The sequence below is a fragment of the Zerene cesonia genome, chromosome 18 (assembly GCF_012273895.1).
Source record: "Zerene cesonia ecotype Mississippi chromosome 18, Zerene_cesonia_1.1, whole genome shotgun sequence".
Lineage (NCBI taxonomy): Eukaryota > Metazoa > Arthropoda > Insecta > Lepidoptera > Pieridae > Zerene > Zerene cesonia.
This window is the reverse complement of record NC_052119.1, coordinates 1848243-1864646: the sequence shown is the minus strand read 5'-3', so window position 1 is coordinate 1864646 and position 16404 is coordinate 1848243. Positions and strand designations below refer to the sequence as shown.

General features: G+C 31.3%; 1 protein-coding gene across 1 annotated transcript in view; it reads left to right on the top strand.

Moving 5' to 3' along the window:
* The first annotated feature begins 363 nt into the window (after window positions 1-363).
* Window positions 364-16404, top strand: part of LOC119833903 — a 38745-nt gene continuing 22704 nt past the window's right edge. Inside the window, exons 1-2 of the mRNA XM_038358124.1 lie at window positions 364-492; window positions 11670-11952. Of these exons, the coding sequence (XP_038214052.1) occupies window positions 11755-11952 (198 nt within the window). The 5' untranslated portion in view covers window positions 364-492; window positions 11670-11754. The remainder of the gene's footprint in view (window positions 493-11669; window positions 11953-16404) is intronic.

Here is a 16404-nt window from a genome sequence, read left to right as displayed (position 1 = left end):
CGATGATTTGCTAAATGTATTTCATATTAAGCTGATTTTAATTAAAAAGGATAAAAAAAATGTTTGCTTGGGTTATCAATGATAAATTTAAAATAAATTTCTAACGTGCATTTTCCTACCTAAGACAATGTGACCCAAAAGCTACTAAATATTTCATCTAAAAAAACCACTATCTAACAAACAAAATTATATCAGTCAACCTATCAAACGCCACGTAGCATGTGTGACAACGAGATAAACCTCTCATTAGCGTCGTGTTTTCTAAACCTTGACATCAGTACATTAATTAGCACTTTATATCGCGCTACATAATTATAAATTCAACCCTTAAAATATGTACCGTGCGCTCCTGCTGTCATACGTTTCGGTTCAGTCTTACGCCATACGCCGTAGAGGGCGGACGTCTGTATCGCAGACAGCAGTCAGGACATTTTTAACGTATAGTGATTGTGTAGTGAGTGCGTAACTTCGGATTATATACTTTTAATTCTTGTAAGTATAATTGCTGAACAAAATTAAAGTTACTTAAATAGTATGAATTAAAGTTTTTGATAGTTCTTGAAAGTTCAGTCTATTTCGAGGTAATTAATTGTAAAGTTATTCGTTATTAAATTAATTATCATTGTTTTTGTCGTGATTTAGTTATGTTTGTTAGAAGTAGTTATAGTAATTTAAGTTTTTTATAGTTATTGTTTCAGTGCATTATGTAATTTATCATAGTTGTTGTGAGTTTTCAACACAACACATAAATAAAGAAGTGAATCAATAAATAATTATCGAATTTATTGTTCTAATCCTGCAAATACTTTTTCATTGTTTTTATTTGACTATTAAAAAGTATGTTTTTTAAGTGTCATCTAAGAACGTTTTTTACTGGTTATGTTAATAATGATATTTTCATTTGGCTTATTTAAATTTGATTTTCATTTAATATTCTTATTTATATTCGCTAATCGCTTGTCCCGGTTTGGCCTGTATAACAAAAACAAATCTTGTGTAATGGGATAAAGATTTAATATTTATTGGTAAAATATTTTTCATGAATCGGTGTAATTTTAATAATTCAGTGGATTTATAAACCATCAAATCTCCAATTTATTTCTATTGATTTCATAAATAATAAAATAATAATGATTAGTCATTGTGAAGGTATGTAAGTTATGTATGAATATGTAATGATACCAATTCGGTTAGCCAGGGTCCATTAAAATTATACATTATTTATATTTCTAATGTGGTCTGCAGGATTAATTATAAATAGTTATTTTTTAACAAAAATCGAAACTACATCAAATATCAAAACTAGACCAAATTTAAATACGACCACATGAGAGATACAAACGCTACAACTTCACTGAGTAACATAGGCTATATACCACGGGCGAAGCTGGGGCGAAAGAATTTTGAAAATCGGTACATTTGTTTTTGAGTTTATTCATTACAGACAAACAAAAATACAAATATCTCTATATAATATTATTGAAGACAGGATAATAAATAAATGGAACAAACGTATTTTACAATTATTGATATTAATTGTCCAAACCTAATGCTAAAAAGTCAAAAATCTATCGATAATCTTCCAAATAAAGTTAAATAGGTGATCTTTCCATTTATTTGTTCCCAATCTATCCTCATCAATCTTGCAATAAATTGTTGTTTGTCAAAATAAAATTGATCTTTCTTATTGTTTATTGTTTGATATGAAATTTTAAAGTTTATTTATTGGAATGAATTAAAGTCTCAAAGTATCAAATGCTAAGGCAAGACCGCGATAAAAGAAAAGTTAGTTTTAAAAAGCCATATTCCTACAGTAAAATTACTATTTATTATTTTCCTTTCAGAGAAGAATAATAAATATACTTCTTTTAATAAATATGAAGTTTGTAATTCATGTGATGCATGTGACTCTTGCAGGCAATAAAGCTGATAGGATATGTATGAAGTTTGATTCAGCGATATCTTAGAGATAGCGAAAAATGTTAGTAGAGATGATTTAGTTAGAAAGATGTTGAATTTACATTGTTGATGGTGAAGATGTCACCTACTTTGAGCGTTTTATTGCTATCTATCAAAATGATATAATAATATTCCAAAAGCTATTAAAGTTTGCCCTGCATTTTATTCTAAAAGAACTCGTAGCGACCGTAACGACATCCTTCATGTATGGTATACTAGACGCTCGTCTCGGCTCCGCCCGGATATTAAGATTCCTGTTTTATCCCAAGTATTTAATCGATATAAAAAAGTATCCTATCACCCAAGCCATCTCATATCCTGTCTGTATACCAAATTTCATCAAAATCCGTATGGTAGATTCAGCGTGATTGAAGGACATCTAAACAAACAAAATTTCACATAATATTATGTGATGTACACTGAAGCGATCATGACGACATCCTTCATGTCTGGTATATGTTATGTTCAATAAAATTATGAAAAGTAATTCTTTTAATAGGCGTTCCTTAAAATGGAGATAACTTGGCAATATCTTTCATATTTTTACTTTTATACCAATATTGCAAAGAGTAAATTTCTAACTTGAAGTTAGTGGGGTGTCTAAAAGTTCTGAACCGAACAGTCAACCCAGTCGAAGCCGGGACAAACTGCTAGTGAATTATAATACAAAAAAATTATCAATGCTGTCCCAAGCGTGAAAAAAGTTTATAAGAAAAGATGTGATTCGGAAAATAGTATGTGAAAATCCATTTTGTTCGTCTCTTGAGGATTTTTCACGTGCTGGTGGTTTCTTTTTATACCACAACACGTTGGTATATAAGTATATTCATCAAATAATAATATTTAAATGTAATTATCTACATCTATATTAATATTATAAAGCTGAAGAGTTTGTTTGAACGCGCAAATCTCAAGAACTGCTTTTCCGATTTTAAAAATTCTTTCAATGTTCGATAGACCATTTATTGAGGAAAGATCTATATATCATCACGCTAAGACTAATAGAAGCGGAGCACTGATGAAGAATTTTCTAAATCTGGATTTTATTTTCTTATTAAGAGCTTCCGCTGCATTCGCTGCGAGCTAGCTTTAGTCCAAAGTAACTAATCCACGCGGACGAAACCGCGGGCGGAAGCTAGTATGTTTACATAGAAATTCAAGTGTTATCTTACTTACAAACACTATTAATTGGAAGTGGTCCTCGATCATGAAGATTTTGAGCAACTTAGTTTCAGACAATGAGTTTTATTGCCTCGTATTTTAAACTTTGATTTAATTTTACAACTCATTGCTAGAATACGTGACCAAAATTAACGGGCGAATTCTGAGCACTTTTCTTCGTCACTTTAAATTCTTAAGAATTTTGCTTTTAAACAATGCACTATAAAACAAACTTAGTTTAATAGCCCTCTTATTTCGAGACCCCAGTAACTAAGAATTTTCGCAACCACCTCGCAGCTTGCGACATAATATGCAAAATTTTCACCTTTTTATAAACATAATGCATTGCGTTGATATTTTTCCATCTGATATATTTTTGGAAATTCCTTTCTGTACATTAAGGTTTCTTTAACTTAAAGCGTATTTTCCTGTACCTCTCTGTATAAATAGATAAATTAATAGCATAATAACTCTGTGAAATTATTACCGATTTTTTCTTAGATTGTACACAGTATACAATTTTATAATGCATTTATTTATAAGACTGAAATTTTTTATCTAGTATATAAAAAGATACAGCCTTTCTTTTTTTGTGGGGAAATAGTGCATAGATACACACGGCCTTCGGGGAAAGAAGCCGTGTGTTATATCGGATTCGTACCGACTAAAACCCCACTGTGTTCCGTCGAGCCGCTTTATTGAAAGGGTTCACGGGAGCTGGTTAGTATACATCCGCTACAGTCTTTGATGGACAGTTTGAAAGCAAAGGTTTGCCTAAGGCATTAGATTCGTTTGATATATTTCCATGATGAGATATGTTTGGACTTATATATACATACTTATTATCATAAACAAACTGAGAAGGATGTGACGTTATGAAGTTATCTAACTTTTTTATATTATAAGGAACACAAAATGATATTGCGTTTCTAATATTATTATCTTTTATTAATTTTCCAATTGTAATGTTCACAAAACATTTACACAAACATTCGTATATTTGCGAATACAGATGCGATTTGGACCACCGAAATAATGAATTCCGTTGATATAGAATGCCGAAAACAGCTCGCCGCGCCGTCTCCCACCTTTAATCCCAGGTCATCATTAAAAAATTGTCATTATAGGCTATTATGAACATAATCAGCGACTCTTGAAAGCGTTATTTATTGTTCTATAAAATAAATAATACAATAATTAATTAATTCTACGAAACGCTAGCAAAGCCTCAGTGAAAGGTTTCGCTAATACGCACGTTATTCGAATCAACCTTTGTTCTGAACCGAGCTCCGAATTACATTGAAATCAAACCGCGCTTCCAAATTTGCATTTTTATAATTAAATGCTAATTTTCTAGACATTTTGTACCTAGTAAGTTCTGACGGATATAATCTTAGGTGTAATAAAATTATATATTCATTAAAATAGTACGAATTTTTCATAAAAGCGCAATGCGTTATATCTCAGGGCATATTTTGACCTTCATGTTATTTAATTACGGAGGAATTTAATATACTTAATAACACTATCAGCACTAATATAGCGAAATTATAAACTGAAAAGTTTTCTTAGTTTTTGCTTTGACCGATTTCACCAATAACATCTCAAAATAATATTAATAGAACTCAGTTCCACGTAAGCGAGTTCACATATCCGTCCTAAACTCAATTAAAGACATTGCGATTTCACCAATAAAATCAAGTTCACATTTATAGCTTAATATATTAACAATTTATCTGTCAACGAAATAGTAATCCTATCCTACCAATATTATAAATGCGAAAGTTTGTAAGGATGTGTGTTTGTTTGTTGCTTTTTCACGCAAAAACTACTGAACCGATTACAATGAAATTTGGTACGTAGATAGCTGGACAACTGGAATAATACATAGGCAACTTTTTATCACGATATTCCTACGGGATATGGACTTACACGGGTGAAACCGCGTGGCGCATCTAGTAATTTATAATCTTAATATTTTTAATCATTACTCAGCCACAGCAATGCGTGGCCGGGCATGCTAGTAGGTTTATAATATGTTTGATTACTAAATATAAATAAATAAGTAAATACATCATATGGGCTCGTATTCGCAGCGATTGTCCTAGGGGTTGGACATTGCCCAATCGATATCTACCCCAATTACTCGTAGTTAATAGTCTATGCAACTTTACAATCAAATGCCTACCTCAAACAGTAATTTGTGTAGAATAATGATGCATGTATGTTACTTACAACTTATTTAATCTACTATTAATTTTAAAGATAACAGCGTTTCTCAAAAAAGTCATAAGTGAATTTTAAAGTAAAAAAACAAAACGCGAAAACTGAACGTTAAACCTTTCTGCATATTATATCCTTACTAAAATACTATTAATATCAAAGTGTGTTTATTTATTTGTCTTTCTTGTACGTGGCAATTTTGATATTAATTTTGTGAGTGGAGATAGGAGGCTAAAGACTAAAGGGTTACAAAGGCATCTTTTTACCCCGGTGAAAAATTACATTCCCATGAGAATTTCCATTGACTACAAGGGGGAAACCGCGGGCGGATAGCTAGTATAGAACAATACTAAATGGAAACGTGTAATCATCATAAACTTCGTGTTTCAAGCAAAAATCGAATTTCATTTAGCGCAGTCTTTTCGTAACGAATGTGCACTATTTTGGTTATGAAATGTTTTGGAAAATTCTGGAATGGCCGCTATAAAAGTTCATGAGTCATGCAGTGTTTGACTAGTTTACTGGTAGTTACGAGTTTTGTGTTGTTTTACCGCTTTGTTTTATGTGAGAAAATAATTTATTTTGTTGAGGTCGATATTTTATATTTTACCATAAAATCATTTCATGACTGCTATTCGGTTTCAACAGAGATTTGTTATTTTAACTTATTCTGCTATTATCAATAATATCGACTTATTTCTAAGCACTCTTTAAATAATAACAATAATAATGAATTATTTATTTCAATAACAAATTTTCGCACACGTTGTACACACCGTTTTATTATAATATCGCGGATTTTGTACATCGATTTAGTATAAACTATCGACTTGAAGTCATTAAATTGTGAAATAGGGATTCAATGGTTGGATTCGGTAAGATTTATTTAAACAAACACATGAAGGAGCCTTGGGAGGCTGGGCATGTAGCCTGTACCTGAAAAATATTTATATATTATATATAAATATCGGTATAATACATAACTGCGATTTATTCGCATTCGCACGAAACAAAATGCCTTAAATTGAAATTCATCGACAGATCTCGTCAGTGACATTGAAATTTAACATGTTAATCTACAAAATAAAATATTTGACCATAAACGAATATCATAATTGTTACCTTTTTATTCAAGTTATAAGTAAGCCGCGGCAGTTTTAAACATTATTACCGTTCGCAGTTTCTAAACAAACATTACACGTAAAACATAGGGAATACGCACGTCACGACCCATGACGCAGCGCGCAACCAGCACTTCGCAAACATCCATTCGTGTGTCTAAAACAATAACTAACTCGGTGCGTCGGTCGAAATTTGTTCAACCCGTCCCGTCTTCAGCGTCGGCCCGAAACAATTGGCTTAGGAACAATTATTCTCGGAATTGTTCGAAACGATTCCGAAAACAAAGGGCTTCTTATTTCCACTGGAATTATAATTTTCATTGGAGATGTTAACAGGCCATTGTTGTGAATGATTTATGATTGGTTGAAGGGATGTTACATGGCTACGTAGTTATCTGAACTAGACTGGATCTATTATGAAATTGTATATTTATAGATGCTATTGAGACATTTTTAGTAGCTATGTTAATCGACACCCGTAGTCCACTATTATAGTTGGCAACCGACATAACATGGAGCTCTTTTCCCAAGGGTCCTGGATATGCGCAAAAGCATCACTCAAAAAAAGATGCAATTAAGTTTCAGTAATCTCTGATTAATTCTTCAATCAGATCACTTAATATTGAATACCATATGTTTTTTTTATTTATACGTCACTAGATGCTCGTCCTGGCTCCGCCCAGAAATCAAGAATCCTGATTTATCCCATCACCCAAGTCAGCAACCCTGTCTGTATACCAAATTTCATTAAAATCCGTTCAGTAGTTTCAGCGTGATTAACGGACAAACATTAAAACAAAATTTTCACATTTATAATATAAGTGTGATTAAGTGTTCAAGCAAACTCTTCGGCCAAAGGGAGACAAAAAACATATTTATGAAATAATATTACTACATCAGAAATCGTACTATAGAATCTATGAATATACTGAAAATTGTGTGACGTGGACGGAGCGTAGTCTATATTTGGAATGTTTTGTAATTAAATTTGTTTCACACTAAAAAGGTTCAAAAAAATATGAAAATAAAAATCGACTTCAAGTTTAATGGTAGTAGATAATATATAGATACTACCTCTTTACTAGATAGCATCACAAATAGTTTCTACATAATTAAAACTGTTACAGGTGTTTATACCGCAACGCATACCCAGAAAATCTGGCCTTATGGTTATTTCGTTATAAATATACCATGGACATAGTTTACACCATTTTGTAAAGTAAATAAAGAATATTTATTGGCAGACAAAGCAACGGAACCTGCTTTGGTACAACATTTTATCACAATAATCGAATCATCTTTGTTCGAATCTCTTTAAATTTAATTTCAACTCCAATTATTATTAATCAAAATCGCTTTAATGTCCTTTTCACTGGGGATAGTCATAATGAGTAAGTGAGCAATTTATAAGAATCGTTAGAGCAAAATTATAAGCGACTTTGCGGATTTCATCTAATATGGACCATTAGCGCCATTTATTTTATTGCAATGCTTAATATTTATTTGTATAAGTATGATTCATAAGTATTTAGAGCGTTATTAATTGAGCCAATTGTGCAAATTAAATGTTTGCGAAATACGCTTTATTTAATAAGTTTTTTTTTTATGCTTATCGAAATAGACACTGGGTATATTATGCGTGGTGGATTATGGCCTGAACCCTCATAGGAGGCCTGTGTCCCAGCAGAGAGAACATATATGGGCTGATGATGATGATAATGAGTGTGTGATTAGTGTGTAGTAGGTAGCAAACATGATTTGTGATAAAAAAATTATTTAGGTACTTTTCTTCCTATTTAGATATGTTCTTACTTAATGATGGGACAATGCACAGTATTTAATATTTAGTAATACTTATTTTTTATCGGTTGAAGAAGACTTTTAGTACTACTAGACATATTGCTTTCGCTTTTATAACAATTAGCATACCTTACGAATAATTTTATATTGGGCAATACAAATATTTTTTTTTATATTCGTTTTTCTCCATTTTCAGATAGCCGTAATAAAAACTTGGAAGGTTGATCATTTGAAGAATTGGTATTGCCATAGAAATACGTTTTATATAATTACGTTTCTAAGTGTGTCTTCCAACGCTCTTCTAACATTGTTTTTAAGACTCTCCCAGGGTGTAAAAGAAGTCGACTTGAACAACTCTCGGATCTCCCATGGGATCAGGTGCTTTGCCCGGTAACCCCGGACAGTCTAACTTTCCCTTAGATTACGCGGTTATATATATGTAGCATGTTTTTTATTCTACACAAATTTAAGTATTCTAAAGCATGTATAAAAAATCGGTTACACATTTTATATTCAAATAAACTATCAACAAGATCTAACCAATACAATAGGCCAATAAAGTTTTGTATAAATTAAAACCGCATTAACCGCTTCCATAACCACAGATAATTACCAAAACAATATCAAACCGATTGTGTTTACGATATATTATTATGATGGTTTTTTATCCGTATCTGTTATAATTCACATTTTATTGATTACCTTTAATCAACGTCCTTTAATTTTTACTGGCCATTTATTGTTATAAAAGAAAAAAAAACAGAAAAAGAACGTTTTCAATGTTGGGTTCGATTTTTAAATTCGCGGCACGGCGGGATATTATGCTATATTTTTATTTCTTATAAACTGATGTCTTCGTGCTAGATTTCGTAATTTAATATCATTTATGTTTATATATTATTTAACTTCTGCTCTCAATATTTTGTAAATATGGATGTGTTTAATAAATTTCCATGGAGATGTTCACCCATTTAAGTAGGTTCGTAACTAATTAAATGATAATATTTACTCCGCGTAATTTAAACTCATTAATTTCATTATTTAAATATATACTCTAAAACCTTGATCTAAACCGATATAAGAATACAAATCATATCTATTCAAATAATGAGACAATTTATTACAAATTTAAAATTACAAACACAATTACAATTTCATAAAATTGCAAGCCTTACATGTTAAGTAGTTGCCTCGATATTACTTTGTCATGAAATTGGGTCAATGTTTAATATTGTGCATGCACAAGTCAGTCTTCGAGATAGATCTCGTTTTACAAAATTGATGTATTCCTGTTAGGCACTCAAATGTATATTGTTTATTTATATAATATTCTGACTTGTTGAGAACAATGCCAGCGAATAATTGACTGACAATTCCTTCCCATCCAATTTGTTTTAACACATACTAGCTGATAAAACTCGGCCTGTTTTTGACATTGTTATTACAAGGTGAGCCTATCTATTCTGTATGATAGGACCAAAGTATAATAACATTTTATCTTTTATTTGTCAGATTATTTTAACTTGTTACTTTCTCGTAATGTACCGAGACAATAGGGAATGTTTAGTTGGATAGGATAAAATATAATATTTTAATTTCATTCAAATATAGGTTAAGAAAAATGTATATACGTTGTTAGTAATTATAATTAACCACATATGTTTGTCAACCAAAATGTTTAACGATTTATTAATTATATAAAAAGTTTTCAGCGTCAATCTAATTATATTTTTCCGTAAGATGGATCTGTATTTATTAAGTAATTCGATATAATCCCTTTCTTCACGTTAATATAAAGCAAGCAGAGCGAAAATCGACGTTATTCATCAAACATCGTCCTTAATCCATCAACTTGAGCCTACTTAGGCTCGTCTCGTGTTAGGTGAGCCCTTAAAGCTTTAAGTGTGTCTGCGAAGATACGGAGTTTATATACTTTTAAGATTGTCTTAGGAATGTTCTCGATTTTTCCACGAGATACTAAATTTTGTGTAAAGCGTCCAAAGAAGGAAAACGGTAGCGTTACCTTTACGCGGCGAAGATTTTTTTTTGCATCTTTTGTTTTTATAGGGACAAAGTTAAACGTACCTTTTCGCTGTATTTTGTTTAACAAGAAGGCTTTAGGTACACGTTATACGAAACTTATTATATGAGGGCAATTTTATCGATAGATTTCTTAGATACCTACGTTTATTATTTAGACGGATCAAATTAATGGGCTCAAAAATGACGCTATTATTTTATGTACATGGAAATTGTATAGAATGTGAATCCATATTTACGCGGGAACGGTTCGACATAAATTTTATAGTGATAGTTTATGATCCGTGCGTGAAATGGACTATTTTTATAGCAAATTCCGTGAATTCTAGTGGTATAGATAAAATTAATATAAAATTAAATTTAAGTCTTGATATAAAATTTCTACTGGTGGTTTTTAGAAGTTCTACAAATATTATAGACTATATATTATTAATATCTACATTCAATGCTTCTTGTATTGAACTTGAAAAATCTTCTATATATACCATGAATGCATACATACAACAAGAAGCTATTACGAAATTCAATTTATCGAACAATACGTCTCTAAAGGAGGTCGTATAAAAACATCTACATTACGTAATATTTCCATCATTACGCATTTCAGTTGAAGCACAATAATAGTGGATTTCAGTACAGCGGAACAACCCTTGTAATAATAAGGAACGTTTACTTATGAGGTTAAACAAGCCGCGAGGGATTTGATGCGAGTGTCTGATCATATCGACAATGTAGTTTGCGTTAAATTGGGTAAACTCAACTCAACAGTCTGTAGAAATTGTTCAATAAGGTTTCGAAACCGTATGCTTGTTTCAATAATTGCGTAAATGCTGAGTTCATATGGGTCTAGAATGTTCTTAGAGAGTAATAAAGTTTTTACTTGAGTTGTCTGTCATTAAGGATTTTTAAGTGGTATATTTATACTGCCTGACTAGCACTTTTATTTAATATTTTGTTTTTAGTGAAATTCTGCGTTCTTATTTCAAAAAGATTTTTATTTTCTTTTCAGATACCTATTACGATTTGTGCTTAACATTTTCTAATTCAAGAGACAAGGTTTTATAAATCTAGTCACGTATTTACTTCGTAATTAGTTCTTAGAAAGTATTTTTGTTATTCGTTAATTAACAAATAGCTACTTTATTTAAAGTTACATTTCAGTATCTACCGAAAGTTTATTCAACTATGAAACCACACCGTCTGACTTAAAATAGGATATCTACAAAAATAAATACACCTTATAGAATTTTCAAGAACGTTTAAGGAGATTTTCAATTCACTCACCACAAACATACGAATTTACCTCTCATATTCAGAATATAATCAAAAAAATACACCTCTCTTATATTCGTGTGTTTGTTACAGATAATGCAAAGTAAGAAACGCCAAAGGAAGAGAAGGACAAAACGCAGCGCAGTAAAATGAGCATTGGAAATGTGACATAATCGACATGAAGGCGAACATGGAATCACTCATACGCCCCCCGGGCAAAGTTTCCAATAGAGATTTGCTTGTTGTGTTCTTGTTCTTGTGTCAGACGATAGTTTGTGACAGCCAGTGTCCGAAGTTCGCTGAGAAGCCTCTAGAGACGAGGGTGCAAGACGCCTCCATCGTCTTTAGGGCAGTGGTGGTGGAAACACACTATCAGGTATGACTAAGATTGAGAGATATTGATTACTAGCTGCACCCTGCGGTTTCACCAGCGTAAGTTCGTACCCGCAGGAATATCGGGACAAAAAGTTGCCTATATGTTATTCCAGTTGTCCAGCTGTCTACGTACCAAATTTCATTGCAATCGGTTCAGCAGTTTTTGCGTGAAAGAGCAACAAACGCTCACACATCCTTAAAAATTTTCGCATTTATAATATTAGTAGGATTAGTAGGATAGTAGGATTAGTAGGATTATCGTGAAAATAATAAAAAAAATATTCTTCGTATGTATATTAGCTGAATCGATTACATAAAATATAAATTAATTTTTTCGTTTGGAAATCAAAAAAACTCTAAACAGGTGTTCAGGGTGGTCCTGGATTAAATAGACTTCTTTAAGAAATCAATCCTGTAAATTAATTTTAAATGTTATAAAAACTACTTATCACTGCTTCAGAGAGCAGTTGTCTATAGGGAAGATTCAGCAAGACTTCATGTACTCCATTCTAACTTGGTAAAATAACAAGATTCCAATTTCTATCCCGTTTCTGTATTTAAAAATGTTTCTTTTTAGAGATGAGTGAATTTTTGAATATATATGTATATAATGTCAACTTTTCTTGAAAAATTTAAAAGTCCAATATTCATATCATTTTAACCGTAAAACGTGTCAAAACGCACACAAGAATAATAGCTTCGATAATTTTTTATAGATAAAATTTCCCTGAATCATACATAACACTTGGTCAGTTTTAAAACTAAGTGGATAAAAATTGTTCACGGGAACGAAGTCACGTGCAGAAAGCCAGTTTTTAATATGAAGTATGCGTAAAGTATATACAGAAAATTACAAGTCATATTGTCGGTTGAGCTTCGGCTCACCTTGACAAAAGCAATAACGAATTTACCTTGTGTTTCACTTTTATTTATTTGCTGAAGATTGTCACAAGAGTTGGAACAAAGCAGGGATCTATCGAATATCCACTTTTCATAACTTTATTATCCCGAGAATAACAAAGTTGTACTTTTTCGATTCTAAATCCACCTCGTTTGCTTTGGTAGGATTTCGCGTTCGTAACGAGTCATTTTTCCAAAGCAATTAGCCGTAATCCGATTCTTTTCAATTAAAATAAACGATTGTTTATATAAACAACGAGAAAATCTCTCAAACTATCAATAAAGCTATTATTTTACATTAATCTCGCGGGCAATTCGATGCAAACGCAATCAGGTTGCGTTCAATTCTGCATAAAATTATTTGCATTATGTGGCTTATTGTTAAGAGCGGCACATAAATACGATAAAATTAAACGTTATTTTACTACATACATTTTTTTACTGTAATAATTTCAAATTGCGGCCGTAACTTGATATCATTTGAGTATTCGTAGTATGTTCTTATCACTCTTTTGTAGCGAAATCTTTGAAGGTTTGCTTTCGAACCAGGAAAATTCATCCTGGTTTTTGTCGTTTCGATAAAATGTTTGAATTTTTGATTTCACTATTATTTCCACAAAACCTTTGTACCCACTGATGATTGCGTGTGAGTTTAAAGTGTACAGTTGACCCTAACAATTACCTCTTGCATGTATAAGTGCCTTTGAATCTCTATAAAAGCGAAAATCCCTTAGTAATAATTTTCTACGTCCATTCCGTAATTCATACGAATAAATAACGCAATAATAACAGCATTAATAAGACCGCACATTCCCGTAGTCAAGTAATATTAAAGTCGTATAAAATAAAAATGAAACGTGTTTGAAATTTATAACGTATTTTATTTCAAAAACACCGAACTCCTTGCCTTATTTTCAGTTGAAATTCGATGAAGAATAATAATGTAACATTTAAATGTCTGTGAATGTCAAATCCATTATGATACCACGTTACTTGGCGTCTAACTTCATTTGAAAGTTAAGTGATAAATGGACAATCACTTTTTGCATTTTCATTTAACCGGAGCATATCGATGTAATTAATAGCAGGGTTCAACTTGGCTTGCGAGTTTTGTGACGTCAAACATTTTTGTTTTATAATAGCCATATGACTTAATATTCTATAACATTACATACACAAGTAACATGAATAGAAAGATTTTGAAATAATATTAATAGAATTAGTGTTATCATATGTAAAATGCTAAATTATATAATATTAGGTCACAGAATCAACAAAAACATCATAATTTTTTCACTTTTACACAGCAAAAAGTTAGTATGAAAATTATACTTTATTATATTATTGATTAAGCTTCTCTTTTATTTAGTTTATTTTTATAATTGTAATACTGTATTATGGTATGTGCTTATTGGTCCGTTGGTATATGATATCCAATATCCATGCATATAGTGAAAATAATGTAAATATACTTGAATGGGTTATGATGTGTACAACTATGCTTTTTCCTGAGGTAGCCTTTACCATATAAAAAAAATAGAAAATAGATATATAGAGAATAAATTCAAAAATTTTTGTTGGTGTAAATTGAATAAAATTAATAAATGTTTTTTTATCTTTTATATAAAATTCCCGTGTCACAAGTTTAGTTACCGAACTCCTCTGAAACAATTCTTATGAAATTTGGTATGCATATTGGGTATGTCTGAGAATCGGCCACCATCTATTTTTCATACCCCTAAATGATAAGAGTAATGCATTGCCATTAATGCAGAGTCAAGTCTTAGAACACAAAATTTCCTTGCATCAATCTTGTTTTTTAATTTTCTGTATATATTTTTGAGTATATGAAGTAATATTTAGTCTATGTATTTATCGTTACTCTTTAATCATAAGGCACTTTTCACAAAGATACCAAAACTAAAAAGAGCATTCATAACAGAGGTATATTTTTCCATTTCATAAATATAATACGCCAGAGCAAAATAAAGTCACAAACACTCTCTATAAGCTCTCATACTTTGACTCAATAAATAAAATAGTGCTATCGGCTCTATCCGGGCGTGAGCTCGAAAAATCTGAAATTTCAGCCGCCCAGTCAGAGGCTTGGGCGTATTTTATATGACATCCATTTTACACCCTTCAGATTTCAAGAAATGTACATTTCTTACTTTATGTCCAACTTTTACGATGAACATTTTGTACTAGAAGCTAGGATTAATAATATTTCTTGTAATAAATGCTTAGTTTTAAGTATTTATTTAACGATATGTTATATAGAAATTTATATGAAATTATTGTCTATTTGGCTAGCTTACTACACAGGAATGTCGAATTATTCGGAATACGTTAAAAACGCTAACTATTATGAAATGCTGATTCATTTAAACCATACAAACATTCTTAATTTACATGTTTATATTGTTTATAGATGTATATACATATGTAAACAATATAATATGTATATAAACATGTGTTTGTATATATACAACGTTTTTGATATATTATTAAATAAATCTTATACTAAATTTGTGATAAGCAAAACATCTATTGTAAATTTACATAAAGGATTTTAGAAAAAGTTGAAGTATAACTAACCACACAAATTACCAGGCATCACTGTCCTAAACAAACAAATGTAAACTTCAAAGTCATGTCTATGTCTATGATAAAATATTGTTTATGTTGTACCATAATGTTCAGTAAAGTAGTGTGAGGCTCATTTTATGAGAATTGTTTTGTACTGGACGCTCGTCCCGGCTCCGCCTGGATATCAAGATTGTTTTAATCGGGATAAAAAGTAAACTATCACCCAAGTCTGCTCATACCCTGTCTGCTTACCAAATTACATAAAAATCCATTCAGTAGTTTCAGTGTGATTGACGGATAAACATCGAAACAAACAAACTTTCACATTCGACTCACAGGAAGCAGCTACACTATTCTTTAATACATTTACTGCTTAATATAGTCATATATTCTTACTAGTTGTCAAACGCGAAAAAAAATCTCGAAAATTTATTTTAAGATATAAGATATAAGATCTTTCTGCTGACGATATCAATAATAACAAAAATAATAAGCGATTCGGTTCAGCAGTTCACGCGTGATGCGCTGACCAACGGAAGTAGACATTCATTTTTATATATAGAGATGTCTCTGCTGTCTCTTTGATATAGACATGGGAAATTTTAATAAGCCTTTACCCTCTGAAACACACGCTTTGTAATACGTTGCACGTGCGCCATATTTCTTCATATTGTCCTAGTTTCATTTTGTTGTTCGACTGACGTGCTATTCCTGCGAAAAATCCTTGCATGACGTTTGCTATATGATTTGCATTTGGCATAAATGTAGACACGTGCACATGCATGCCTGGAGGGATATTACAAATCAGAATGTGTAAGATAATTATTATTATTACACTACTGGATAACACGAATAGTATCGTCATATCTCTCGTAAATTTGACTTAAAGAAGACCTTAATAGACTATTTATTTGGTGTCAAGAGAATGACATGTCTCTGAATATTCAGAAATGCTATCACATTT